The 26,313-nt window shown below is 38.8% G+C and overlaps 1 protein-coding gene across 3 annotated transcripts in view; it reads right to left on the bottom strand.

Annotated features, from left to right (window-relative positions):
* Positions 1–7,829: 7,829 nt before the first annotated feature.
* Positions 7,830–26,313, bottom strand: part of LOC123498623 (STI1-like protein) — a 32,608-nt gene continuing 14,124 nt past the window's right edge. For 2 of the 3 annotated variants that reach the window (XM_045245908.1, XM_045245906.1), the window contains exon 6: positions 7,830–16,589. In XM_045245908.1, the coding sequence (XP_045101843.1) occupies positions 16,441–16,589 (149 nt within the window). In that variant the 3' untranslated portion in view covers positions 7,830–16,440. The remainder of the gene's footprint in view (positions 16,590–26,313) is intronic. The other variant, XM_045245907.1, reaches the window with a different exon arrangement.

Raw genomic sequence — 26,313 nt, 5'->3', positions numbered from 1 at the left:
ATAAAAAGGTATGTATTTCTTTACTCCTTCATTATATTTCTGTAAGAATATTTCATATTTTCCTTGTATTGTCCTTTTGTACATAATGTTTCTCCATTCAGTGTCAGCAAAAAAAAGTTCTTAATTTTTCAAAATCTTCTCTTGCATAATTTAATCCCTTTTTTTGTAGTCCTCTGTGTAACTTATCCCATCCTCCTCTTGTATTTCCTGCTCTAATGTCACATGATCACTTCTTCCCATTGGATTGAGGCATTGTATGCTGGGAGGGGGTCCTGGTTTCTTTGTGAATACTAGGTCAAGTAACAATGATTCTTCTTCTCCCCTGTACCTTGTTGACTCCTCCATCTACTGGTCCATTGTATTTACCATAGTCAACTGTAGCACTTTGCTCCACCATTATCCATTACTTTCATCTCTCTCTAGTTTATTTTTTACAGTTAAAGTCTCCAACTAAAAGTATTCTTCCATCTCCTCAACATTTTATCTAAGCACTTAATCACCTCTCTTGGCATATCTTTATGTTCCTTAGTTCCCCATGTATTTGTCTTAGGTGGCACATATGTATGCCATAATGTAACTATGATTTTCATTTTTCCCAATTCCTTTGTTTTGATTGTTACTCCTATTACTTCCACCTTGCCCTCACCATGTGTGTGTAGTTGTATTGTACAGGATTCGAGCGGGGCTCATAGTGTCCTTTCTCCATATCTCCATTTATCTAGTTTTTCTTTCAGTAACAATTCCAATATCTAATGCATTCCATTTTTCCACCGTTCTGTGTGGAAAACTGTATTTTCCAGTATCCTTCACACACTGCCTTATCCTGATATTCTTTTCATGTCCTCTTGTGGTTCCATCTTCTTCCGTCAACAGCACCACGTCTTCTTTGTCTATTTTTTCAATATCATTTACTATCTTATACAGTGCTTACTCCAATTTTGCGAGTTCAAATTTTGTGATACACCAATTTTGTGACCAAGGACCAAAAATTGCCATTTTAAAAATTTGCCCATCTTACTCCTTTCTCCCGGTATTGGGAGTGGTGGCGGGAGAGAGAGCGTTCCTGCAAATTATATATTACTGTTTTATATTGGCAATATTTTATTAATTTATTCATATTTATCATATTATACTATATTATTATCATATTTATATATATATTTGTCATAGTTTGGTGGTTTTTGGCTAGTTTTCATAAAAATCTGGCGATAATTCAACAAAGCTCATTTGGCAACACTGCCCCGCTCCCTCCCGCCTTCCATTTGTTTACGTACACCTCCACGGAGTTCTCTCTGCAAATTTGGAGGAATCCTTGTGCTCGACTTTGTGCGACATGGCGCCACCAACCAAGAAAAACATTAGGCTAACTTTGGAGCAGAAGATGAAGATAATTAAGATGAAAAGAAATGGAAAAAGGAACTGTGATATTTCCAGAGAGTCTGGTGTGGGAGAATCAACTGTGAGAATGTTGTTTAAAAACCGTGAGAAAATTGAAAAAGCTGTAAAAACCTACGGTGGACAGATTTTTGATTCTTGTAGCCATTGTACAAACACTGTGATCATTCATATGGAAAGATACCTGGCTCAATATATATGTGATATAAATATGGGCAAAATATTAGGAAAATATTGAAAAATTAGGCAACCATGGACCATATTCAATTTTTCCCATAGGAATAATACTTCCAATTTTGCGATTTCCAAATTTGCGACTCACAATGCCGCCCCATTTCTCGCAAAATTGGAGTAAGCACTGTACATTGTTATTAGGTTCCCCCGTTCATTTCTATCTTGTAAGGTTGGCAGTCCCATTTCCTTCAGTCGTTCTTCATATGTGAGGTCCTTTAATTCCAGCACTATCTTAGTAGCAATCTTCTGTATCCTTTCCAATTTTCTTATATCCTTTTTAGAGCTCAGAGACCATACCACTGCTGCATATTCCAGCCTTGGGCATATCATGCTTGTGATGATTTTTTTCATCATATCTTTATCCATATAATGAAATGCTACTCTTATATTAGTCAACATCTTATATGATAGTCCAAATATCTTGCTGTTGTGTTTATCAGGGCTCGGATTTTCTTGTATGATCACTCCAAGATCTTTTTCCTTTTTAGTCTTCATTATCTCCTCATGCCCCATCAAATAGTTCTATGCTGGTCTTCTCTTACTCTTTCCTAGTTCCATTATGTGGCATTTCTTGACATTAACTCCTTCAGTACCATGACGGGTTTCCATATTCATTCTGCTTACTATTTGGCAATTTTATACAACTCCAGAAATTCGTGTGGGTGATTAAAATAGTGAAGACTGTAGCCATTAATTTTCTGACCTCCATAGAGTCTTCCTAATGTAAATAAAATGGTCTAATTGTAAACAAATCTCAAGGTAAAAATGTGTCCCGGTGTTGAAGGGATTAAACTCCAATTTCCACTTCTTGCTCCATTCATAGATCTTGTTTAAATCTTCCTGGAACAGTAGATATTCCTCTCTGGTTTTGATGACTTTTAGCAACTTTGCATTATCAGTGAATAACTTTATCCCAATGTGAATGTCACTTTACATAAACTTGAAACATAATGGAGGCTAACACTGACCCTTGTGGCACTCCGCTGGTTACTTTACCCCAAGATGAGTATGTATCTCTAATCACAGTTCTCATTTCCCTATCCTTCAAATAATCTCTTGTCCATTCGAGCAAGGTTCCATGCAGTCCTTCAATGTACTCTAGTTTACAAAGTCGTCTTCTGTGCGGGACTTATTCGAAAGCCTTTTTTAATGTCCAGGTATACTGTGTCTACCCATCCATCTCTGTTTTCAAGTCCTGCAATAACTCGAGTAGAAGCTTAACAAGTTTGATACACATGACCGCCCTGTCCTGAACCCAAATTGTCTGTTCGATATGACTTGCTCCTCTTCTAGAAATTTAACCCATTTTTCTTTGATAATTATTTCACATGACTTCCCTATGACTATTGTAAGTGACACTGGTCTGTAGTTTAGTGGTTCAGTTGCCTTTCCTCATTTAAATATCGTTATTACGTTGGCTCTCTTCCACTCTAGTGGAACTTTCCCTTCATTTATTGAACTTTAAATTATTTCCAAAATTGGATCCAGTAATTGCTTTTTTACATTCTTTTAACAACCATCCTGATACACCATCTGGCCCCATTGCTTTTCTGACTTCCAACTTATCTAGTAATCTTCCAATATCCTGTTTGTGCACTGCAATCTCCTGTAATCTTTGGCAATCCAATGTCCTATTAGGTTCTGTGAAATCATCATCTGCAGTGAACACCGTTTTGAAGCTCTCATTCATTATTTCACACATATCCTTCTCTGTTTGGTATGTGTTCCCTTCTTTAATTATTTTTTTAATTGTTTCCTTATTCTTTGTTTTGCCGTTTATAAACTTGTAGAAAAGCTTGGGTTCATCCTTGCCTTTGTCCACTACATCCATCTCAAACTTTCTTTCTTCCTCTCTCCTTACTTTAATATATTCATTTCTAGTATCTTTGTACTGCCGACTATTATAGTCATTTCCCTGTGTGTGTGTGTGTGTGTGTATTTACCTATTTGTGTATTACAGGGCCCGAGCTAAGCTCTCTGTGACCTGTCTCCTTGTCCATTCCTGTCATATCTCTCTTTCATCTGATTGACACACACCGCGTCAACGACATCACTGCTCAGTTTATTCCACTTATCAATGCTATGATGCGGGAAACTGTACTTTCCATGTCCTCGGAGATGATTACTTGTGGTCACTTTTATCAACTCTCTGTCCAGTATGTCAATCTTGTTCACCAATTTATACATAGTTATCATGTCTCCTCTTGTTCTTCTCTCTTCTAATGTGGTCAGCCCCAGCTTCCTCAGTCTTTCCTCATAGTCTAACTCCCTGAGTCCTGGTACCATCCTTGTTGCCAGCCTCTGTACCCTTTCCACCTTCTTCACATTTTTCTTCATATGCGGTGACCAGACACATGCTGCATATTCTAACTGGGGTCTTATTAAGGTACATAATATCTTCTTCATCATTCCTTCATCTAGGTAGTGGAATGCAAGGCCAATATTTTGAAGCATGTTGTATGTTTTCAAAAAAATCTTGTTAATGTGTTTCTCCGGTGACAAAGTGTTTTGCACGGTTACTCCTAAGTCTTTCTCCTCATTGGTCTCTTTAATTTTCTCATCACCCAGCCTGTAATCCCTGTTTGGTCTGTATCTACTTCTTCTCATTTTCATAACATGGGTCTTGTCTATATTAAACTCCATCTGCCACTCCTTACTCCACTCATATATTTTATCAAGATCTTCCTGTAACTTGTTACAATCTTCCACATTCTTTACTCTCCTTATAATTTTAGTATCGTCCGCAAACATGTTCATGTAACTGTCAATTCCTACTGGCATATCATTAACATAAATAAAAAACATGATGGGACCCAGCACTGACCCTTGTGGAACTCCACTGGTTACCTTTTTCCACTCAGACTTCCTTCCTCTCACCACTGTTCTCATTTCTCTTCCCAATAAGTAATTTTCCATCCATTTTGCTAGTTTATCATTTACTCCTCCAATCTTCTTTAGTTTCCACATCAGTCTATTGTGTGGTACTTTATCAAAGGCCTTTCTCAAGTCCAGGTAGATAGCATCCACCCATCCCTCTCTATGTTGTAGTATGTCAGTCACTCTTGAATAAAAACATAATAAATTGGATACGCACGATCTTCCTTTTCTGAAACCAAACTGCTTTTCACTCAGAATGTTTTCACTTTCTAGATACTCACTCCACTTAGCTTTAATTACTTCTTCACATACCTTGCACAATATACTAGTCAACGATACTGGTCTATAACTTAGCGGTTCCATTCTACTACCATTCTTATATATAGGCACAATGTCAGCTCTTTTCCACTCTTTCGGGACTAATCCTGTTCGTATGGAGGTTTCCACAATATCAAATACGGGTTCAACAATTGATCCTTACATTCATTTAGCAACCTCCCAGATATGCCATCAGGCCCCATTGATTTATTAATATCCAGATTGCTTATAATTTTCCTTACATCTTCCTTAGTAACCATGATGTCCTGCATTTGCTTTATTTCCGTAGGCTTTCCTCCCATAAAATGCTCCTCCTTTGTAAACACTTTGCAAAAGTTGTCGTTCAAAATTTCAGCTATATCTCCAGCATCCTCATATACTTCTTCCCATTTTTACCTTTTCTATTGCCTCCCTTATATTTAGTTTTCCATTTATGAATTTGTAAAACATTTTTGGGTCACTATCACAGTTTTCCACCACCCTCTGTTCATATTCCTTCTGTGCTGTTCTCCTTACTTCAACATATCTATTCCTTGCTGTTTTGTAAACTTCTCTTGATAATACATCACTGTTTTTCTTAAGTTTCTTCCATGCCTTTTCTTTGTTCTTTTTGCTTCTTCACAATTTCTATTAAACCACTGTTTATTATTTAAAGTCCTCTTTCTGTGATATGGCACAAACTTTTTCACAGCAGAGTTATACAAATCCATAAATTTATCGTATTTCAATTGTATATCCCTTTCCTGGTATACCACGGACCAGTCAATTTCATTAAAGAACTCCCTTATATGGTTATAATTTGCCCTAATATAATTGAATTTTTCCTCCTCTGTTCCACAATCTTATTCGTGCTTAATTCCGTATCCAGCTCAAAGCTTAGGACATCATGATCGCTTTTCCCCAAGGGACATTCATGTTCAATTTCCTCTTTTAGAGAGATGCCCCTGGTAAATACCAAATCCAACCTTGCTGCAACATCTTGTCCCCTGCACCTTGTTGGTGATCTCACCCACTGTGTCATCAAGTTATTTGTTGCTACCTTTAACAATTCCTCTGCCCACTTACCACCGTTCACCACTTTGTAGTCTTCCCACACTATTTCTTTGCAATTAAAGTCTCCGACTATCATCACTCTATCCTTTCTGATGAGTTCTTGCTTCATTCTGTCTAGAGTATTTCTCATCACCATTTGGTACTGTTCATATTCCCAAGCACTGGTTCTGGGTGGTATGTATACTGTTATAATATTAATGTCCTTCTTGCCATCTGTTATAAGCATACTTATCACTTCCTCATTTCTCTTACTATAGTTCACCTCCTTCACTATCAGATCTTCCTTAGTAAGAACCATTATACCACCACCACCTTTATTTTTTCTATCATTTCTCCATACTTTGTAGTGTTTTACAACAAACCAGTCTAGCTTTATTTCGGGGCCTTAGCTTTGTTTCCACTACGCACATTATGTCCAGTTCGTTATTTCTTAGGTAATCCATACATTCTAGCCTCTTAGACAGAAATCCATCTATATTCGTGTAAGTCACTTGTATTCCATTCCTAGTCTCATTCTTCCATGTAATGTCTATTCCGTCTGTTTTATCCACCACTTCTTTAGCCTCCCATTTCTCATCCTCCAAAAAACTTGATCTTTTCCTCCTCTGTTCTTTCGTCATTCAGGCACTTTCCAGTGCCTGAATTCTTGCATCCATATCTAATTTCTCCAGTCCTCTTGGCGTAGTTATAAAACCTTCAAAGTCCCGAGCTTGTCTAGACGCCGTGTTTGTTATCGTCAGCTGATTACGGCCAAAACAATCACCGCCCACACTCTCCTCTCAGGGACCACTCTCCATATCCTCACTTTCAACACTATGCGACAGTAGGACATTAACAGGACACTAACTTAGAGGTACCCGGGCCCTGTAACACCATAGGTATTTTCCTTCTTCCCGTCTGCAGCCGGAGATGAGCCATCCTCTCTCAGCGACAGCGAGTGTGTGTGTGTGTTTCACTGTATGATCTGCTGCAGTCTCTGACGAGACAGCCAGACGTTACCCTACGGAACGAGCTCAGAGCTCATTATTTCCGTGTGTGTGTGTGTGTGTGTGTGTGTTTACCTAGTTGTATGTTCCATGGTTTGAGCTGGGCTCATTGTAACCCTTCTCCATATCTATATTTATTTAACTTTTCCTTAAATTTGTGCACACTTTCTGCTGTTACAATCTCATCACTTAATCCATTCCAGATGTCCACTTCTTAATCTTCCTCAATGTGTGTGTGTGTGTGTGTGTGTGTGTGTGTGTGTGTGTGTGTGTGTGTGTGTGCGTGCACACGCACACTGAGTATTTTGTGCTCATAACCCATTTTTTCATAAGGCAAGATACTTGTATCCTGAGGCATCACTGTATAACAGTTTAAAATTCATGTTTTCATGACCCTAATCTGATGTAGAAACTCTTTAAATGCTATATATTTCCGAATTATGTTTGCTACATTTCAAGTCTGTTTAATGCCACATACGAAGTTATACCCTCACTGGCTAACTACTCTTGGAGACTGCACTGCTTCTTTTACTAAGGCCACCCAATAATGATGTTATATTGTCTGTTGGTGCTTTTATTTTTACTGATGGGGAAAACAAATATTTCAGTTTTTCTTTGATGGAGATCTGGGAGAGATAGGTGTAATCTGACTTAATTGAAACACAAGGTAGTAAGAATTGTTAGTATGTTGTAAAAATCAATTCCATCAGAGAAAATATGAGTTAAAGAAAATTTATATGAGCTCTATCATGGAATGAACTGAATTTGTAACTATGCATTTTTATTTATGTAAGAGAGGAAACTGAAAAAAAAAAAAAAAAGAGAAAAAAAAAAAAAAAAGGCCCATTTATTTGCTAGTCCCCTTACAGATCAAGAGTTAGCCTTGATAATAATTTATTTACTTTTATATTCTTATACAACTTTCCTTTAAGAACAGAAATTGACAGGATATGAAAACCATATAAATCCACACAATGTGCTGTACATAATATGTAATACAGTATTATATAACTGTTGGAGACATTACATTATTTTTACATAAAGAATTGTATCTTCATTATTGGAAGAGGCTCAAATGCTGGCAATTCAAAGGACCCTTGATTTTCAAGGCTAAAGGAAAAGATTGCTATAAAAATTCATGATGGTACCAATAGTACTGAACTGCACTTGGGTGAACTGAAAATAGGAATTTTCTCAGCTTTGATGTGGATTTTCCAGCATAGTGTCACAATATCCAACATCCTTCTCCATGGAAAGATGTGTATAAATTTCAGAAATTGCTTGTATGTTGAAAGAATAAAAGTTCCAATATACTTTGCCTCATGTAATTGTTATCTAACTTTGTATTTATATGTAGGGCATAGTAAAAAATAAAATAAATTTAAATAAATTGATTAATGAATAAATAAATAAATAAACAAAGGCATAGAAAATAAAGGTGATATAATTAGCTGTTCGTTTCCTACAGTAGTGAAGGAGCTTAAACTTGGTCTACTTTCAAGGGTCCTTCCTACTTCACTTCTATCTTAGAGGGTCCTTCCTCTTTCACTACTGGGGGAAATTAATAGCTAATCACCCATCATCTGTATTTGCTATGCTATCTATACATATAAATACAAAGTTGGATAACAATTACATGAGGCAAAATATATTGGAACCAGGGATTCACTATGTAGATTCTCCACTTACACCTTGATCCAGAGAATGAATTGCTTGACATAAATGGTAAAGGAGAAGTAGGTAGAATTTATTGATTCATTAACATACAATTTTTCATTGACAACTGGCCATCATTTTTTTTTTTTTCTGCACAAACATTATTATTAATCATCAATGTATTTATTTCTTTGCAGCAGTAGTGCCACAGAGACAAATGGTAACAGTAAAGTTCATTCATTGTACTCATCCATACTCATGGTGATCTTGCATGTGTGTCAGCATTTCCTTTCATCACTCTTAGTAGTGCACAGCTTATTCCCATTCACTGGTGAAGTGCCATCATTTTTAACATGGATCCACCCATGATATGAGGCAATTTCTTTAATTTATTTTTTCATTCACTGAAAAATCTTAAATGACATAAAGGCTGTTGGAAAATATGTAAAATGGGTTAAGCAAAGTTTAACATTTTTTAAACCCATACCATAAGTTGCCTGGCATGGGTGTGTATAATGTAACAAATAGTGAGGCCAGTGGTATTTGTGGTGCTGATGATCTGTGGTTATCATGGATGTTTATGAAATGGTGTAGTTTGCCTCAATAATAGAAATTTTCCAAAATGTCAGTGTACTACATATGATTGTTAGGTTACTTGTACTATACTCATACAAGGCAGGGATTCTCAACCTTTCTCTTTAAGAACCCCCTGAGTTATAAGACCACCTACCTGAACCGCCCAGTAATCTGACGTTGAACACAATGTTAATTTAGTGACTGACACTAAATCAATATGCAGTTGTACTGCAAAGGATATTAGATCAGCCACTAAGTATATTAATTTAGTGACTGATGCTAACACAATATGCAATAGTACTCTAAAGAATATTATTAGATCAACCATCTAAGTACCCATGGGGGTTTGCAAACCCCAGGTTGAGAACCCTTGATATAAAGGAATGAGGATTAGCACTATTTATTTCACTGAATGATCAGTAGGGTATTGTTATTCTCATGAGATGGAGAGTGTTGTGTAGCATTTTTCCTGTTGGTTTTCAAAAAGTAGAAGTGGTGTGTGGTATTCTATGAAGCAGCTCTCCAGACACAACCCTACAACACGCTCATCATTTGAAATTGTGAGTCTGCGCACTTTCAAAGGCATGTTATATGGTTATATACACATCCACAGGCTAGAGTAAGGTTTGGATTGTGTTCTGTCAAGTTCAATTAATTAATTAATTAATAAGGCTAAATTTCTTTCAAGTTGCTGCCATAAATTCATAGTGCTGGCATTGGGTGGATTAAAATTGACTGATTTATAACTTCCCAAGAATAATGCAAATACTTGCATCACCACTTGCATATTATGACAAAGATAATAACTGCATTTTAATGATAATGAATATGAATTTGATTCAACAAAATTATGGATGTGAGTTAAATTTGATTCATCACATTTGACTATATGAGGAGATAGGATGAAGTGTGAGAACATGAGAATAACAGGGGTGCCTTGTGAATGGGATGTGTGATTATATTGGAATGGAAGTGTTGCCTTGTGATTTGTTATTACAATTCATGAACTTAACTGACAGATGAGTCTGTTACCATTGTGGATCATCTTCCAGGTTTTAAAACTTTTGTAGATACATCTTTGTCCTTTCAGCTGAAATTATGGTGTTTTATTCTGACTAGTAAGAAATGTGTAGAAACAAAGAGGCATCTGTGCCAAAATACAATTTTTAGATGGTTTTAATTTTTACAATACAGTAGGGAGTGGGACAGTTGCATTACATGTTAATAAATATAACCTGCTTATTTAGAGGCCTCTCTGACCCTGAAGTTAGCTTGAACTCTTGTATATAAATGGAGCACATCTGTTTACCCCTTTTATGATCTGGGCCTAATTAAAAACCATTTAATTTGTGTAGAAGCCCCTTTATTTTTAGATGTCTCATATGAATGAATGGTTTCAGGGAAGTATGACTGCCCACTATCAACTGACTACAATTCCATACCATTTCACTATTTATTTTTCATTCTTAAGTCTAAACACAATTTATATGCTGTAAACCATACCTATGTTTCACTGAAGGCCTGTCCACTATTGAGCAATGCCGGATGGGTACTTATTGTGAAGTGCATTTCTCTCATCTCTGAAACTGTTTTACCTCATAAAGTAAAGAACACCCTACAGTAGTGGACATGGCCCATCAGGCTCTGCCTTTACCAAGCAAGTTTGCTTGTAATATTACATACCACTTAATCCATAAAGGATGGAGACTTTCCTCACGGATGTCACTCCCACCTGCACTAGTGTAAAAAAAAAAAAAAAAAAAAAAAAAAAAAAAGCCATTTTCTGTTACTAAATCTAATATTAAAGCTAAGGTAACCAATTGCATAAAATGTAATAGAACCACCCTTATCAAGTCATCCTCTGCAGACCCAAACTCTTTTGGTGATGTGCATCTCTAGTAAAGTGATGAAGTAAAGTAACTTTCAGCACTTTCTCAGTCTGAGTTTGGAAGATCGCCTGCCATACAGCACCTTGGCTAGGGCCCCAGCCAGGTGTCCTAAGCCTCCTTTGTTTGATTCCCTCACCAGTATTTCTCAGTCACTCATTCACGATAATACCTATATCTAATAATTTTGTAGATACACTAAGGCAAATAGTATTGGTGTGTCACTTATGATACAGGAATTTTTTGAAGTATGTGAGGGATATGTTCTTGAAGGGATGGTGTTATGTAAAAAATCACATAAAGCAAACATGATTACTGAACTAAAATGTACAGTATATACCAAGTCAGTATTTAGCTGACATTAAGGTGAAGATTACAGCATGTTGGCAGTACACATTGGGAACATTTGGTGTTCACATGGAACTAAACCAGCCACACAATTTTATTTTTTTGACATGTTATTCTAAATAATCTGTATATTATGAAAAAATGACTAGGTTTTTTTTTTAGCTTATTATTCCAAAATTACATATTCTAAACACATAAATTGAGAAATCCCAATATTCATAACTTCTAATTCTCTACCAATAGAATTTTCAAGAAGTTGTTTAGGAGCAAATTTACCCTCATTTTTACAGGACACTGAGGCTCAAGAGGGAGACGATGATATCATCATGAAGGAAGAATGTTGCAGGCCTAAAAATTTGATATTAAGCCTGTAAAATCCAGGTCAACTACAGATGCCACCTGCCCTCTATGTTGTATCAGTTATACGTGCCACCCCTACTTTAGGAAAGAAATGGTTTGGTTTGGCAGTTCATGTACTTTTTTTTTATTCTGATGCACCTCTATGCCTGCCACTCACACTCCCCCAGCTTATGTATTGGAATGAGATAGACGTGGTAATAGGGCCAGTTCAGCACTGCCCAATAATATAGGCAGGCCTTTAAATGCTGCATTTAAACATATACATACATGCCAACATATAAATGATAATGATCTAATTGGCCAACACAATTCTTTATAAATAGTGTTCACTATATCCTGGTCTGTTATCATAAAATTATGATACTGGCCCTGGTGTATAGGAGCTAATCAAATGTAAAATTTTTACATTTCAATTTCTTTGACTTTTTAGAGAGGATATGAGGCCTGTGTTGGATGTGTCATATGATCAAGGAAAGCTAAAAGTGTTACATTGGTTTTGACATGCAGAGAAGAAACAAAATCAATTGGTGAAGGTTGCTTGATCAAATGTCAAATATGCAGTTGAAAAGTAAAGAGTAAGGGAAACACCATGAATAAATAGGAAAGGCTAAATGAAGAAAACTGCAAGAGAGATCTTAAAAGCAAAGAAGAGTTAATGTGAATGCTGTGACTGAAGAGAAAGAAATTGCCATGTGTGTGTGTTAAGTGTAAAGGGGAGTTCATACATGACAATTTCCAACTGGAACTGTCAGCTGCATAACATGACCCAACACAATGTTTTGTCCAGCCACTAGTGGCTTTGTTTACATTGTGACATCACAAAGGATGTTGTGCAAGATGTGTTCAGAGGCAGAAAAGATGATGCTGAGGCTGATGAGGGATCAACGAAATGTCTGAGATCCAAGACATGCTCTATACAACAAGAAAAGCCTTTGGAAAAGGACATCTGATGAGATGGCAGCTGTTGTGTGCATGGAAGTCTCCATCCATAAGGGTTTACTTGTGCTCCACACCTGCCTGTTATTTTTGCTCAAACTTATGTATATCCCAGCCACAGTAAGCATCAATTGTCATCATGAGAGCATATAACACGTCACCACTAGAATCATAATCTGATATTAATTTTTTTATTGAATACTTGAAACATACAAGTACCTCCAACTTGTATAGATCTGATCTGCATAGTATGGACATTATCTTGCATTTTTTTTTTTAAGTAAATGCTGTGAATTAACCATTTATTTTGGTAGTATAGGGAAAGGAATGACTCGTGCTGTTGCAAGTACATTTTCAGCGAGAAATATTCACTATTAACCTGTTGATCAAAGTAGCTCTGCCACCTAGGCCTAATTTCAGGTGCAAAAGTATCTTAATTAATTGAATGGTGAATATTTCTCACTGACAATTTACCTGGAACAGCATACCATATTTAATGGCTCATAAGATGCAATCAGTTTTGGCAGATTATATATATATATATATATATATATATATATATATATATATATATATATATATATATATATATATATATATATAACAATGACAAAAATCTATAAAACTCATTAAAAACTTAATTTTTATAGTAAAGAAGCCTAAAAAATAAATTCTAAAGAAATACTTTATTTATTTCAGAATACGTTCCAGAATACTTAGGACTGGAAGCTGCCATCTGTAAGTCTAATATTATTAGACTGACTGAGAGACTACAGGCCTAATAATCATAATTTTTTTTTTTTGTCATTTTTTTACATGAATATGTAAAAATATGTAAGAATGTTAAATGATAGGTGCAATTTTAATTGTGTGAAAGTGTGTTTTACCTCAAGGAGTAACACTGTAAAGAATGGAGTGAGTCTTGTCCATATCAAGATCAAGATCACCGATTGCGTGTTTTGTTTTGGTTCATGTGAGGTATGGAAACTCTTCTTGACTGGTGTCATTCTATGTGAATTACTTATAAGTATGAACTATTATATATTGTTTTCATTAAAGAAAGAATTAATTGTTTTGTGGTGTAGTACCAATCATTACTTTGTTTACAAGTGTGAAGATGTCTGGGGTTTGATATTATAGTCTCTCTTGCCATATATAGACTGACCACCAACCACTACCTCAATACTGAACCTTGGCTTCATAGGACGAAGGCCCATTTCCTGAGACTTTTTGTTGGACGAAAGGTGCATCTTATGAGCCATCAAATATGGTAAATCATTTCTTTTTCTACACTACCAAAAGATAAATTAAATTTACAGCAGTTTCTTAAAAAGTAAAAAAAATGCAGGATATTATGTCAACATTGTGGAAAACTGTGCCAGTGGTAGGTACTAAAAGATTTTAAGTATGTATTCAATAAATACTAGATTATAGTATTACTGATGTGTTATTTATGCTCATAATGACAAATGATGATTGTGCTAGGTCTAGTTGGGATACAAGCCCCATAGACCCTTTTTATACACAAATTTGAGAAAAAATAACAGATGGCTGTGGAGCAGAGATGGAAACTTTAGCAAGTGATGCTGCTATCAAGCCACTTCTTTCTAGCCACTATTGTGTGAACATACTCCAGCTGAAAGGGCTTATTGCAACCCTTGCAGTGGCTGTCAATTCCAGTTGTAAATTGCCGTGTGAGAACCCGCCTTAAATGTGGCACCAATGCAGACAGGTGCAGCCAATGCCCAAATACAAAGTTAGTCTGGTTTCACTATAAATGTAAACGTGGCTTATTTTATATCTGATCTTTCCAGCATCAGAAATGAAAAAGTGAGCCAAAGTAAACTCAAAAGTTATCAGGCCCAGAAAGATCTCAGTACGTTTTTAGAACCAAACTTTGCATAACATGACATGATTATCTATTCTCTGGTGTCCTAATTAGATTGTAGTTAATCAATCTTTGGTTTAATTTTTTTCATAGACTATACTGCCTACAGGGGAATTTACTCCTGATGTGCAGATAAATGTGGTTTGTAAGTGTAAGGTACCAGAGAGAGAGAGAGAGAGAGAGAGAGAGAGAGAGAGAGAGAGAGAGAGAGAGAGAGAGAGAGAGAGAGAGAGAGAGAGAGAGAGAGAGAGAGAGAGAGAGAGATTGATTTTGCAAATACAGCTAGAGACAAAAGTACAAGTTATTCCAAGTAGAAACTATTTTATATACAAAGCAGTTTCAGGCTTTATTTAGCCATAGGGCATAATTCAAGTGTGGTGGGTTGACAGATACTACAGCTGTGCTAGGCAGATGTTTTACATCGTAAAGAAAACCTTACTGTGTGGCGTTTTCAATAGCTGTTTTTTTTTTTTTTTTTTTTTTTCTCTTGCCAAATTCATACAGTACAATCTAAATGTATTCAATGCCACCATCTTAGTGGGGAGAGGGAAGTGGTGAGGCTAGTCAGCTGTTTAAAGTTTTATGCCACGAAGATAATAAATAGTTAGAAAATACTATATGATTGGCCAAAAATACACACACACACACACACACACACACACATACAGTGAAGTGGAGCATACAGACATGGTATTTCTACAACATATAATATATCCACCAGTATCTGTCACTCTGCTACATTTGAATTGCATCCAAAGTCTCAAACTGCGTATGTATATAGAACATTTTCCACTTGGAATAACTTGTACTTTTGTCAAGCAGTATTTGCAGAAACTTGTATGCTATTACATCAGTTAGATGGTAGCATTAGTGAACATTCATATTTCTTTTCTATTGTGGAATTAATAGAGGAGCAAGAAAGGTTCATATATTTGTTCTATCACTGAATTAATTGAGGAGAATGAAAGGTGGATGTTCCAGAATTACATGTACCTGAGGATCAAGGCTGTGAAGTATACCATGTGAACAGTCCCAGAATTACTTCATGAAGACAAAACCTGGAGTATATTGTCAAAACAAGTGAATACAAAATGGAATATAAAAATTCATGAGAGAATCTTCATGGAATTGAAAGTTGATGACCAACAGCACCTTAATTACTACAACAAGTAATATATATCCGTATCATAAAAAATCCTACAATAATGACTACTGTAAATTGGTGATGCATGAACAAGGAAAAACCAATTGCATGACAATTCATTATTTGAACTGCCTGACTGTTTTAAGGAAATTATGTATGAAAACTGCTAGCACTACCTGTCCTCCAAATAAAGGCACTTTCTAAAAGAGTATGTCATTCTGAAAAAAATAAATAAATAAAATAAATAAAAAATAAATAAATAAATAAAAAACTACAGAAATCATTAGGAATGGACCCCAAAATTGTTCAAGCATTAGGTTGTGGTTATGAGAAAATACCATCTCATTTTATAATGACAAAAAATCTTTGCATTACCACATCAATAGAAGTATTTTTGACATGCATGGCAATGTTTCAGATTTCAACAAATTAAAAATATATTTGATAACAATAAAACATAACAAATTTAACTTAAATGAGAAATCAAACAATTTATATTTGTGGAAAACAAAAGCTTTTTTTAGTATTATAAGTTGGCAAAGAAAAGTTGAATGCAACTTATTTTGCAATCTATATTCAGTTTATATTAGTTATGTAAGAAAAGATTTTCACAAGTAACTTTCACTGACCTCTCCTAATGCGTACTGAAATTTACAACCCAATACTACAACTGTGATATAAAACCAATGATAAAATAAAAGAACATAATCTAGTGTTATTACTGCATAACAACCAATACATTCATATAAATGTATAAAGATAAGTGACGAGTCTAGCGACTATCTATGACTTGCCCTTCTTATAGCGCTGCCGGGCCCGAGCCTTGGTGTAGCGGGGGTGATGGCGTCGCTCCTCCCCTTCCTGTCCACCTTTGCCACTCCCTTGCTCCTTGGTACCTCCAACTCCATTTCTTGAGTTGTCATTATCCATATCTATGTAAAAGAAATATTACACTAATATGTAATCTTTTAAAAATATTGTAGGTTAGAATATTCAAATACAATAATACCTTGAGATAAGACTTTTATGAGATACGAGTCATGTTTCAGGATGCTGCCACTAGTTGGTGCATTGGTCCAACCTCACCAGAGCTAATATCTACCCATTTCCCATGATCTCGTGCATTGTGAACGTTTTTTCATCATTTTCACACTATTTACTTGAGACAAAACAGTTTTAATTCAGGATTAATATATAAATGTGAATGGTGCCTGCATTCCTTCATCTCTCCCTCCCTTCATCATCTGCCATTTACCACCATTACCCAAAAACATTACCCAACGTAAGAGCACTACATAAACTTTTGCTTTTATTTTACATGTTTTCTAAGCACTGATAAAGTAACCATGAGTATGTAACTGAAAAGACGTGATAAACTTTTATCTCCACCTACCTCCTCCAGGCACATTTATCATACACTTATTGCCAAAGAAGGAAACAGGGTAAACAAAGCTCTACGGCGTAGCCTTTATTCATTCTCTCTCTCCTCTCCTACTTAAAACTTCATTTATTCTAAGAAATAAGGTTTACAGAGTCATCAACGAGCTCTTCTACGATTATTGGAGCACCCAGTCTCATGTGGGTGGATTTGTACATTCTAGCTGATTGACAGTTCCAACAGAAGGGCATGGGGGGGCAAGATGCGGCAGGGTAACGTCCTGTGGAAATCACCCCTCTGAGATAAATACACTTTATAAAACCAGTTTATCTATCTATATTCTCGTGTTATGTTTTTATGTAATATTTATTCACAAAATACCTTTTTTTGGGGGGGCTGGAATGGATTAATATTATTTCAATACATTTTATGGATTAATATTATTTCCATACATTTTAATGTGGAAAATTGTTTTGAGATACAAGGAATTTGAGACATGAGCTCTATCATGGAATGAATTGAACTCATACTCAAGGTACCACTGTAATAAATACTCTTTGGTGGAAGTGGAATGCATACTAATATTTTACTTAAAATGCAACTACAGGGGATCCTCGCAATTCGACGGGGTTGGGCAGTTTTTCATCGGTCGAATCAGAGTTAATTCGAATCGTGAAGCAATTTTTTCCATAGGATACTTAAGAATTAAGGGGGATAGGGACCAATCTCCAGCCTAGACCCCACAAAACATCACTATAACCTTTAAAAACACTAATCTAGACTAAATCAATACTATTAAAGGCTTCATTTATATCAAACTTTTTTTTATTAAACACATTAGGATGCTGTACAGTACATTTTTGGAAATAAAAACACTTGATGCACCAGTCTTGCAGTACTTGTCCCTGTTCTTCCAAATTATTGATACTGTTGATCTAGGGACACCCATTTGCAGTGCAATGACACTGTGAACTATACCTGCCTCACACTTTCTCATAAGTTCAAGCTCATCTTTGAAAGGCAGGAAGTTGTGCTTCTTAGGGCTGGGGAACACCAGCTGGGGCGAGAGTGACGCAGATTAAGCGACACACAGGCCGCGAGGCTGCCACTCTAAATTTTCATTTCTCCCTACCACTCACGTGCATTTTCTCTTACTTTCACCTATCACTCATGCACATTTTCCCCTATTTTCACCTATGCCAATCCCAAAATTTCTTTTCGTACATGCATATATTATTGTGTGAAAATGAGCGTGTATATACTTTTTGTAGTTTTATTCTTTTACTACAAAAGAAATAAAAAAAACTTTGGTATCGAAAAATTAATTTTTCTTCGGTATATTATCATGTCAGACTGGACGATGTATGCGGGAATAAGCGATCGACTCTCATCCTAATGGAGCGCCTCGCCACATTGCACCATACTCCCACATGTTGCGTCAGATATATATATATATATATATATATATATATATATATATATATATATATATATATACAGGTATCAACGATAGGGTTACGTTTCCCAAAAACAGATCGCTAACCGAAACGATCGCTAACTGAGGGATTTGAAATTATCAACTACATACATGTATTTCGCGATGCGTAAATAAACGACACTTTCTATGTTGTTAGTTGTTATTTACACCTTTAGAATTGGTAGTACTTACCTTGAGGAGTGGATGTGATATGCGTAGTGTGTTGTTTTGTGCCCCCCGAGGGGACACAGGGCCTTGGAGGATTAAATCTCATCATGCCCACACCCGACCCAAACTCGGTCAGCTGCTTCAAACCCTTCAAATTCTTGAGAGAATACGTTTTCCAGTGGGGGTGGGTCATCCAGGCTCTCCTCATCGTCACTCAAGGTTACGGTGGATGTGAAGGATAGATTGGATGTGGGTGGAGTTGTTTTGGAGGTGGATGGAGTTGTTTTGGAAGTGGGTGGAGTTTTTTTCGAGGTAGCAGGACGAACTTTGAAGTACGACGAGATGACTCCTATGGAAGTAGATGGGATTGCTTTTGAGGTGGATGGGGTAGCTTGGGAGGTGGATGGAGTTGCTTGATCGGTAGATGGGGTTGCTTGGGATGTGGATGGGGTTGCTTGGGCGGTGAGTGGTTTGAAGAAAGATGAGATGACTGTCTGTTTTGCCATCCTTTTCTTTGCCTCAAATAGTTCTTTATACACTTTCATGTCATTTTCTATAGCATTAGTCACGCCATTACTTCGGTTTGGGTTGGGGTCATTCTCCTGGAGAAGATGTATGGCCTGGTTAATATGATTAAAAATCTCCTCGAAAATCTTGACGGAGAGGGTTCTTTCAGGCTCCTTGTCCTCCTCCATTTCCTCCAAAGTATTTTGTTTCTCCAACTCCATGAGGTCGTCGTTGGAGAGAGGCTCAGAATGACTGTCCAGCAGTTCTTGTACGTCATTCTCGTCCACCTCATTGAAGCCTGCCTTATGGGAGATATGAACGATGTCTTTCCTTACTGCTGTAACATCGACAGGGACTTCCTGTTTACGTTCCACGCACTCAGGCCACAAATTACGCCAACATCCATTCATTGCCGACTTGGACACCTCCTTCCATGACTCGTCGATGTTGTCGATCCCCTTTTTAATGTTATAATCCTTCCAAAATTGTTTCATGGTCGGCTTGTCAGGGGTGTCAATGCAGGCCAACAGCTGTTTCATGGTGCGCCGCTGGTAATAGGCCTTGAAAGTAGCGATGACTCCTTGGTCCATCGGCTGGATGAGGGCAGTTGTGTTTGGGGGCATAAACATGACCTCAATATTATCTGCCCAGTCATTCATGCTCTCTGGGTGGCTGGGGCGTTGTCACACAGCAAGAGAAATCTGTTAGCAATGTTGTTTTGGGCAGCATATTCTTTTAGGAATTTGGAGAGGTATCCTGTCACGTAACTTTGCATGATAACAGTCGTCATCCACCCTTTTGTTTGCCTTCCATACTACGGGCAAATATTCCTTAATATAGCCAGACAGAGCTCTTGGGTTTTGGGAATGGTAAATAAGGCATGGTTTAAGCTTAAGATCACCAGCGCATTCCCCCACCAATAATGTTAACCTGTCTTTAGATGCCTTGAATCCTGGTGCCGACTTCTCCTCCTTTGCTATAAACGTTCTCGATGACATCTTCTTCCAATACAGGCCTGTCTCGTCAAAGTTTAGAACCTGCTTGGCTGAATAACCTCCTTCCTCGATGCGCTCTTTAAGCAAAGGCTTGAAGGCGTTTGCAGCGGGTTGATCCGAACTCGCTGCCTCCCCACTAACCTTGAGGTTGTGTAGACTCCCACGATGTTTGAAACGTTCAAACCACCCCTTACTGGCCTTGAAGGACACTGTCTCGCCTATGTTGAATTCTGGTTTCAGGTCCTCCCACAGGCTCAGTGCCTTAGTAGTAACGAGTTGGGTAGAAAGAGGCATGCGGCGGTGTGTGTGGTCTTCAATCCATAGCCTCAGCAAACGTTCCAATTTTTCCATAATCGGTTCCCTGTTACGATTGTTGTGTGTTTGTGCATATATATATATATATATATATTTATATATATACAATGTTCAACTTAATATCAAGGCCAATGCTCTTTCTCGATTTTTTAGCCTTATCTCCCGGTGGAGAACAATCGTTGGGTCGCTTGGAAGCCATCACTAAGTTCACTTGATCACAAATAAGCACAAAAAGAAGTTTAGAGCGACACACACACACACACACATATATATATATATATATATATATATATATATATATATATATATATATATATATATATATATATATATATATATATATATATATATATACAGTAAGATCTCGGTTTACGTCAGAGTTACGTTCCTGAAACATGACGTAAGTCGATTTTGTACGTAACTCGAGTTTCCGTACATTTCAAAGCATATTATCGAGTTTTCAACCAATCATTGTTTATGGTCATTGAGGTAAGTTAAAGGTTATATTGTTATATTATTTACAACTATGTAGGAATATGAAACACAAGCTTGTTTTTGTTGTTGATTAGGGCCACGAACGCGAAGGACTGCAAGTTGCCGAAAGGGGTGGACACCTGAGGCCGCCAGGAGGGTGGGCAGGTCGAATGTTGTGATGCCCACAGGGCGGACAGCTGGGAGCGTAGTGCAGTGCGGTGGGAGTAGAAGCGTGGGCAGCGGGGCAGGAAATGCAATAGGAAAGGGCAATACGGATCAGCAGACAGGCGCAGACGGTGCAAGCCAGCTGCGAGTGTCGTGTGGCCCAGGTGAAGGCTCCGGAGTTGTTATTGTTGTGATGGGTGTGCGAGCCCTCAAGGTCGTCAACCTCCCCGTTGTCATGGTAACGGGCTTCCCATTTTCTTCTTCCTCCCTCACACACAGCTGCTGCCTCCCTTCTCATGTCTTTTAATTATGTCCTCTTTTTCTTGTAGCATAATGGTTTTCCTTTTCTTAGCATCACTGCTGTCACTAAGAAGTTTCCTCTTTGGTGCCATTGAGCAAGATACTAAGAACTTGAGTCAGTAAACGCAGAAGTAGGATAATACTCTTGCCAGGGGCGACGGTGTGGTGGAACTGAGGCAGGGTGTTATTGTATTCAAGCGTGAGGCAGGCGGTGTGGTGGGCAACCACCAACAATAACAATAAATCCTGCACTTTACGATTTATAAATTTTTTATATTTTTTTAATCTTAAATTGCCTTATAGTGGACTGACGTAACTACGAGTTTGACATAACTCAAGACCGACGTAACCCGGGACTTAACTATATATATATATATATATATATATATATATATATATATATATATATATATTATATATATATATACAGGCACCTCCCTTTTAACACGTGTTCTGTTACCCCGATTTCGATCTTACACGACTTAAAATTTATTAATATATAGTCTGTTAACACGAAATGTTCAATGTTATGCGAGTTTGATTTTCCCGCTTACTCTGGTTGAATATCCCGCCGCCAGAGCGCGGGAGAGGCGCTCTGACTGACTCCCGCGCTCCCACTCTGCCTGTTGTTCTCAGTGAACAGAAGGATGAACTGCTAGAATCACACAGAGAGGAACTGACAAACGAAGAACTGTTAGAGATGGAGAAGATCCAGAAAGCAGAGTTGGAGGCAGCTGCATCTTGCCCTACAGCGGCGGAAACCCCAGAGCCCGAGAGGATCTTGACCAAAAGTGATCTTGAAAAATCACTATTGTTTATACGAGAAGGACTTGATATTTTAGAAGCAAAAGATCCAAATATTAACAGAAGTGCAACAGTGGTCAGAAAAGTGATGTCAGAGTTGAACTGCTACAAAGTATTGCTAGAAAAAAAGAAAAGAAAGACGACGCAGATGAAACTCCACCATTTCTTTAAAAAAAAAGACCGTTAAGGAAAATGAGGGAGAGAGAAGGCAGGAGGCAGAGCAGGGTGAGGAGGGAGAGAGGAGGCAGGAGGCAGAGCTGGGTGAGAAGGGAGAGGGGGGTTGAGGGGGGAGAGGGGAGTGAGGCTGGGGATGAAAGCACGGCAAGCTACATAGTGATGGTAGTGATGAGTCATAATGTTTACATCTGTAAAATGTGTTATTTTACCAAACAATAAGTACAAATATGGTAAGAATGTTTTATTTGTGTTTCTGTAATCTTCAAATGTATTACTAGTGTGTTTGTTTAGGGAATTTTAGTACAAAAATTTGAAAAGACATACTTCCCCGAAGTCCAGGAACATAACTCCAACTATTACGGTTTAACGTACTATATAAAGTTAGACCAAAAAGTCCGCATAACGTACAACCACATATGTGCCGATTTAGCAAATTTTCAGGGTTTGAATTTGCCGGGTGAGAAACCAAATGCGGCACCTTCGCTATGATTGGCTGGCTCCCCGCCTCTGTCTCTAGCGCTCCTGGGGCCGGATCCAAGAAGCTGGTTGTTGTTTATGTAGGTACAGACAACCTCCTGCTCACATACCAACCTTCGTAAAATAGCATCCATAAAGACTCGTTGCTGTTGGCAGGTGGAGGTTGGTAGCCTGCCTAAAAGTACTCCTTGGCTGCCAGGAGCTGGATCCAAGAAACTTTAACATCAGAGCAACCTCCTACCGCAAAATGGCATCCATGAACGGTTGGAGGGATGGTAACGAAATTGCTGGGAACATTATCTCTTGAGGTGGTGTTACTGTCTTATATATGTATTTATGTTCACAAAACAACATTTCTATAAGCTTTTTACAAACCTTGCCCCCAAGAAAAGATTGTTTTGTAATGCATAAAGTGAAATCTTACATGGAATACCAAAAAATAAAGCAGAGATGAGATCGGCCACAGACGAGGCGGATACTAGCGGCGAATCGGCTGCTTTTTCTTCTTGTGATCCTTTTAGCTTGCGTGTTGCTTTCACGCCGATATTAAATTTATGTTTCCACTCCTCTATTTCCTACTATAATGATATCATATCTTAGTATTCATATATGCTCATGCCATGAGGATAACCTCCACTCTGTGGCACTGAGTGATAGTGAATTACTAATGAAATAACGCGGTATTTCATTCAATTCAAGAATGGTTCCAGAATTTGAAGGGATGACATGAGGAGAGACTAAAGGCTATGGATCTACCAACCCTGGAACAGAAAAGGGAGAGAGGGGATCTGATACAAGTTTATAAATTGATCAACATAATGGACCAAGTGGATAATGAAAAACTGATCCTGAGAGAAGAATATGACATTCGAAGCACAAGATCGCATAGTAAAAAGATGAGAAAGGGAAGATGTCTGAGAGATGTTAATAAATATAGTTTCCCACAAAGATGTATTGAGACATGGAACTTCACTGTGAAGAAGTGGTGTCAGCAATGAGTGGGCATAGTTTTAAAGAAAAATTGGATAAGTGTAGATATGGAGACGGGGCCACACGAGCATAAAGCCCAGGCTCTGTAAAACTACAACTAGGTAAATACACACAAACACAAACACAAACACAGACACACAAACACAAACACACACACGGCCCGGTAGCTCAGTGGTTAGAGCACTGGCTTCACAAGCCAGAGGAACGGGGTTCGATTCCCCGGCCGGGTGGAGATATTTGGGTGTGTCTCCTTTCACGTGTAGCTCCTGTTCACCTAGCAGAGTAGGTACGGGATGTAAATCGAGGAGTTGTGACCTTGTTGTCCCGGTGTGTGGTGTGTGCCTGGTCTCAGGCCTATCCGAAGATCGGAAACAATGAGCTCTGAGCTTGTTCCGTAGGGTAACGTCTGGCTGTCTCGTCAAAGACTGCAGCAGATCAAACAGTTAATTACACAAACACACACACACACACACACACACACACACATCCTTCCCTTTCACACACTCTCCTGACTTCACTCGGGTCGGACGTGTGACCTTGTGCGCTCTCGGGCAGCCACGGCCAGCCTGTTGGCCTCCCCCTTTGTATAAGTTATTAATAGGTTAATTAGTGCTCGCCCTAGTGTTATAATACAAACAATTTTGGATATTATAAGTGAGTGCACGTCTGGAGAAACAGTGAAATGAGTGCTGCAGTGCTAAGCTATGGACGCGATGCCCTTATGCGCCGTAGACGTGAGGCTGGGTACCCTCCATCAGAGGTCATTCAACGCCTCAAAAACTTACAGTTATTTCGGAATCGTGGATCCAAGGGAGGAAGGAGTGTGGTGCGTCCCATTAAAGTGATCACATCTACCGTAAGGAAGGGGCGGAAGGTTGAGGAGAGGAATACAAACACTTCGAAGTTCCGCGCGTGTGGTATAGTCTTCCCTCTCTCCTCCTTTCCAACGTGACATCACTGGCGAACAAGATGGACGAGTTGATAGTGTCAGTGAGATCTAACTGTGCAGACATTGTGGCGATCACGGAGGCGTGGCAGATAACTCCTGAGGTGTGTATGATTCAAGATTTCCAGCTGTTCCACCACCTCAGGAATCAACGCAGGGGGGGAGGAGTGGCCCTGTTTTGCCGCTCTGACCTCAGCCCCTCACACCTACACGTCGACGTCCCCGCCGGATTGGAGGCCCTGTGGGTGAGGGTTACCCCCTGCCACCCCGCAACACAGCCTCCATCATTGTGTGTGTTGTCTACCACCCTCCACGGGCCGCCACTGCACGGTTGCTCACTGATCACATCATCGAGACTGCTGATGCTCTACGGGTGAGATTTCCTGCCGCCAAGCTGGTAATCTGTGGTGACTTCAACCGCTTGGATATCAGTGAAATCCTGCACCAGCTACACCTCACCCAGGTCGTGGACTTCCCCACCCACCACCAGTCCACCCTCGACCTTATCATGACAGACCTGAGCCAGCAGTACTCGCCTCCCAAGCCACTCCCCCCCATGGGACGCAGCACCCACCTCTCCATCCTGTGGACACCCACCCCACCACCTCGGTTCCCAGGTCAACTGTCACCAGATCCCACAGGCCCATGCCTGACTCCGCCATGAGGGAATTTGGGCAGTGGCTGACACATCACCCGTGGACCGAGGTACTGGAGGAGGAAGACGTCCACACAAAATGGCGGAACTACTTCACCACCACAACGGAAGCCTTCCACCACTACTTCCCACCAAGGACATCACAGTGGACCCATCTGATGCCCCTTGGATGACGCCCTGCATCAAACGACTCCTTCGTCAGCGTGACAGGGCTTTCCACTCTAGCCCTGACCAGTACAGGAGTTTAAGGAACAGAGTTATCAGGAAATTAAAAAGCCAAGGCAAGCTACTACCCAGACAAAATTCACCATCTCAAGCTTACTAACAACAGACAGTGGTACGACAAGATTAAGTCTTTGTGTGGTTTACAAAACAAGCCTCTTCTCTTCCCTGTGTTTCACACCTTTCACCTGACAACGCGGCCGAAGAGATTAACGGTCACTTCGCTGCGATCTGTCAGACACTCCCTCCCCTTCACTCTACTACTCTCCCAGCCTACCTCCCTGCCTCCTCCCTCCACCCCTGTCCAGGAGGTTGATGTTTACAGGAAGCTTCTTAAATTTAAACTAAACAGATCCACCACTCCCACTGACCTCCCCATCAAAATTTACAGAGAATTTGCCCCAGAACTTGCCACACCCTTTGCTCTATCATCAACGCCTCCCTTTCTCAACATTCCTGCCCCGATGACTGGAAGACATCTTACGTCACCCCCCTCCCCAAAATTTCTAATCCACAGTCACTGAATGATCTAAGACCAGTCGCCATCACCCCTATACCCAGCCTTATCTGTGAAGATTTTGTGTTCGACTGGGCCTATAACAAAAT

Source organism: Portunus trituberculatus, chromosome 48, assembly GCF_017591435.1.
Source record: "Portunus trituberculatus isolate SZX2019 chromosome 48, ASM1759143v1, whole genome shotgun sequence".
Lineage (NCBI taxonomy): Eukaryota > Metazoa > Arthropoda > Malacostraca > Decapoda > Portunidae > Portunus > Portunus trituberculatus.
Note: the sequence above shows the minus strand (reverse complement) of the source record. Positions and strands in the feature narration are given on the sequence as shown.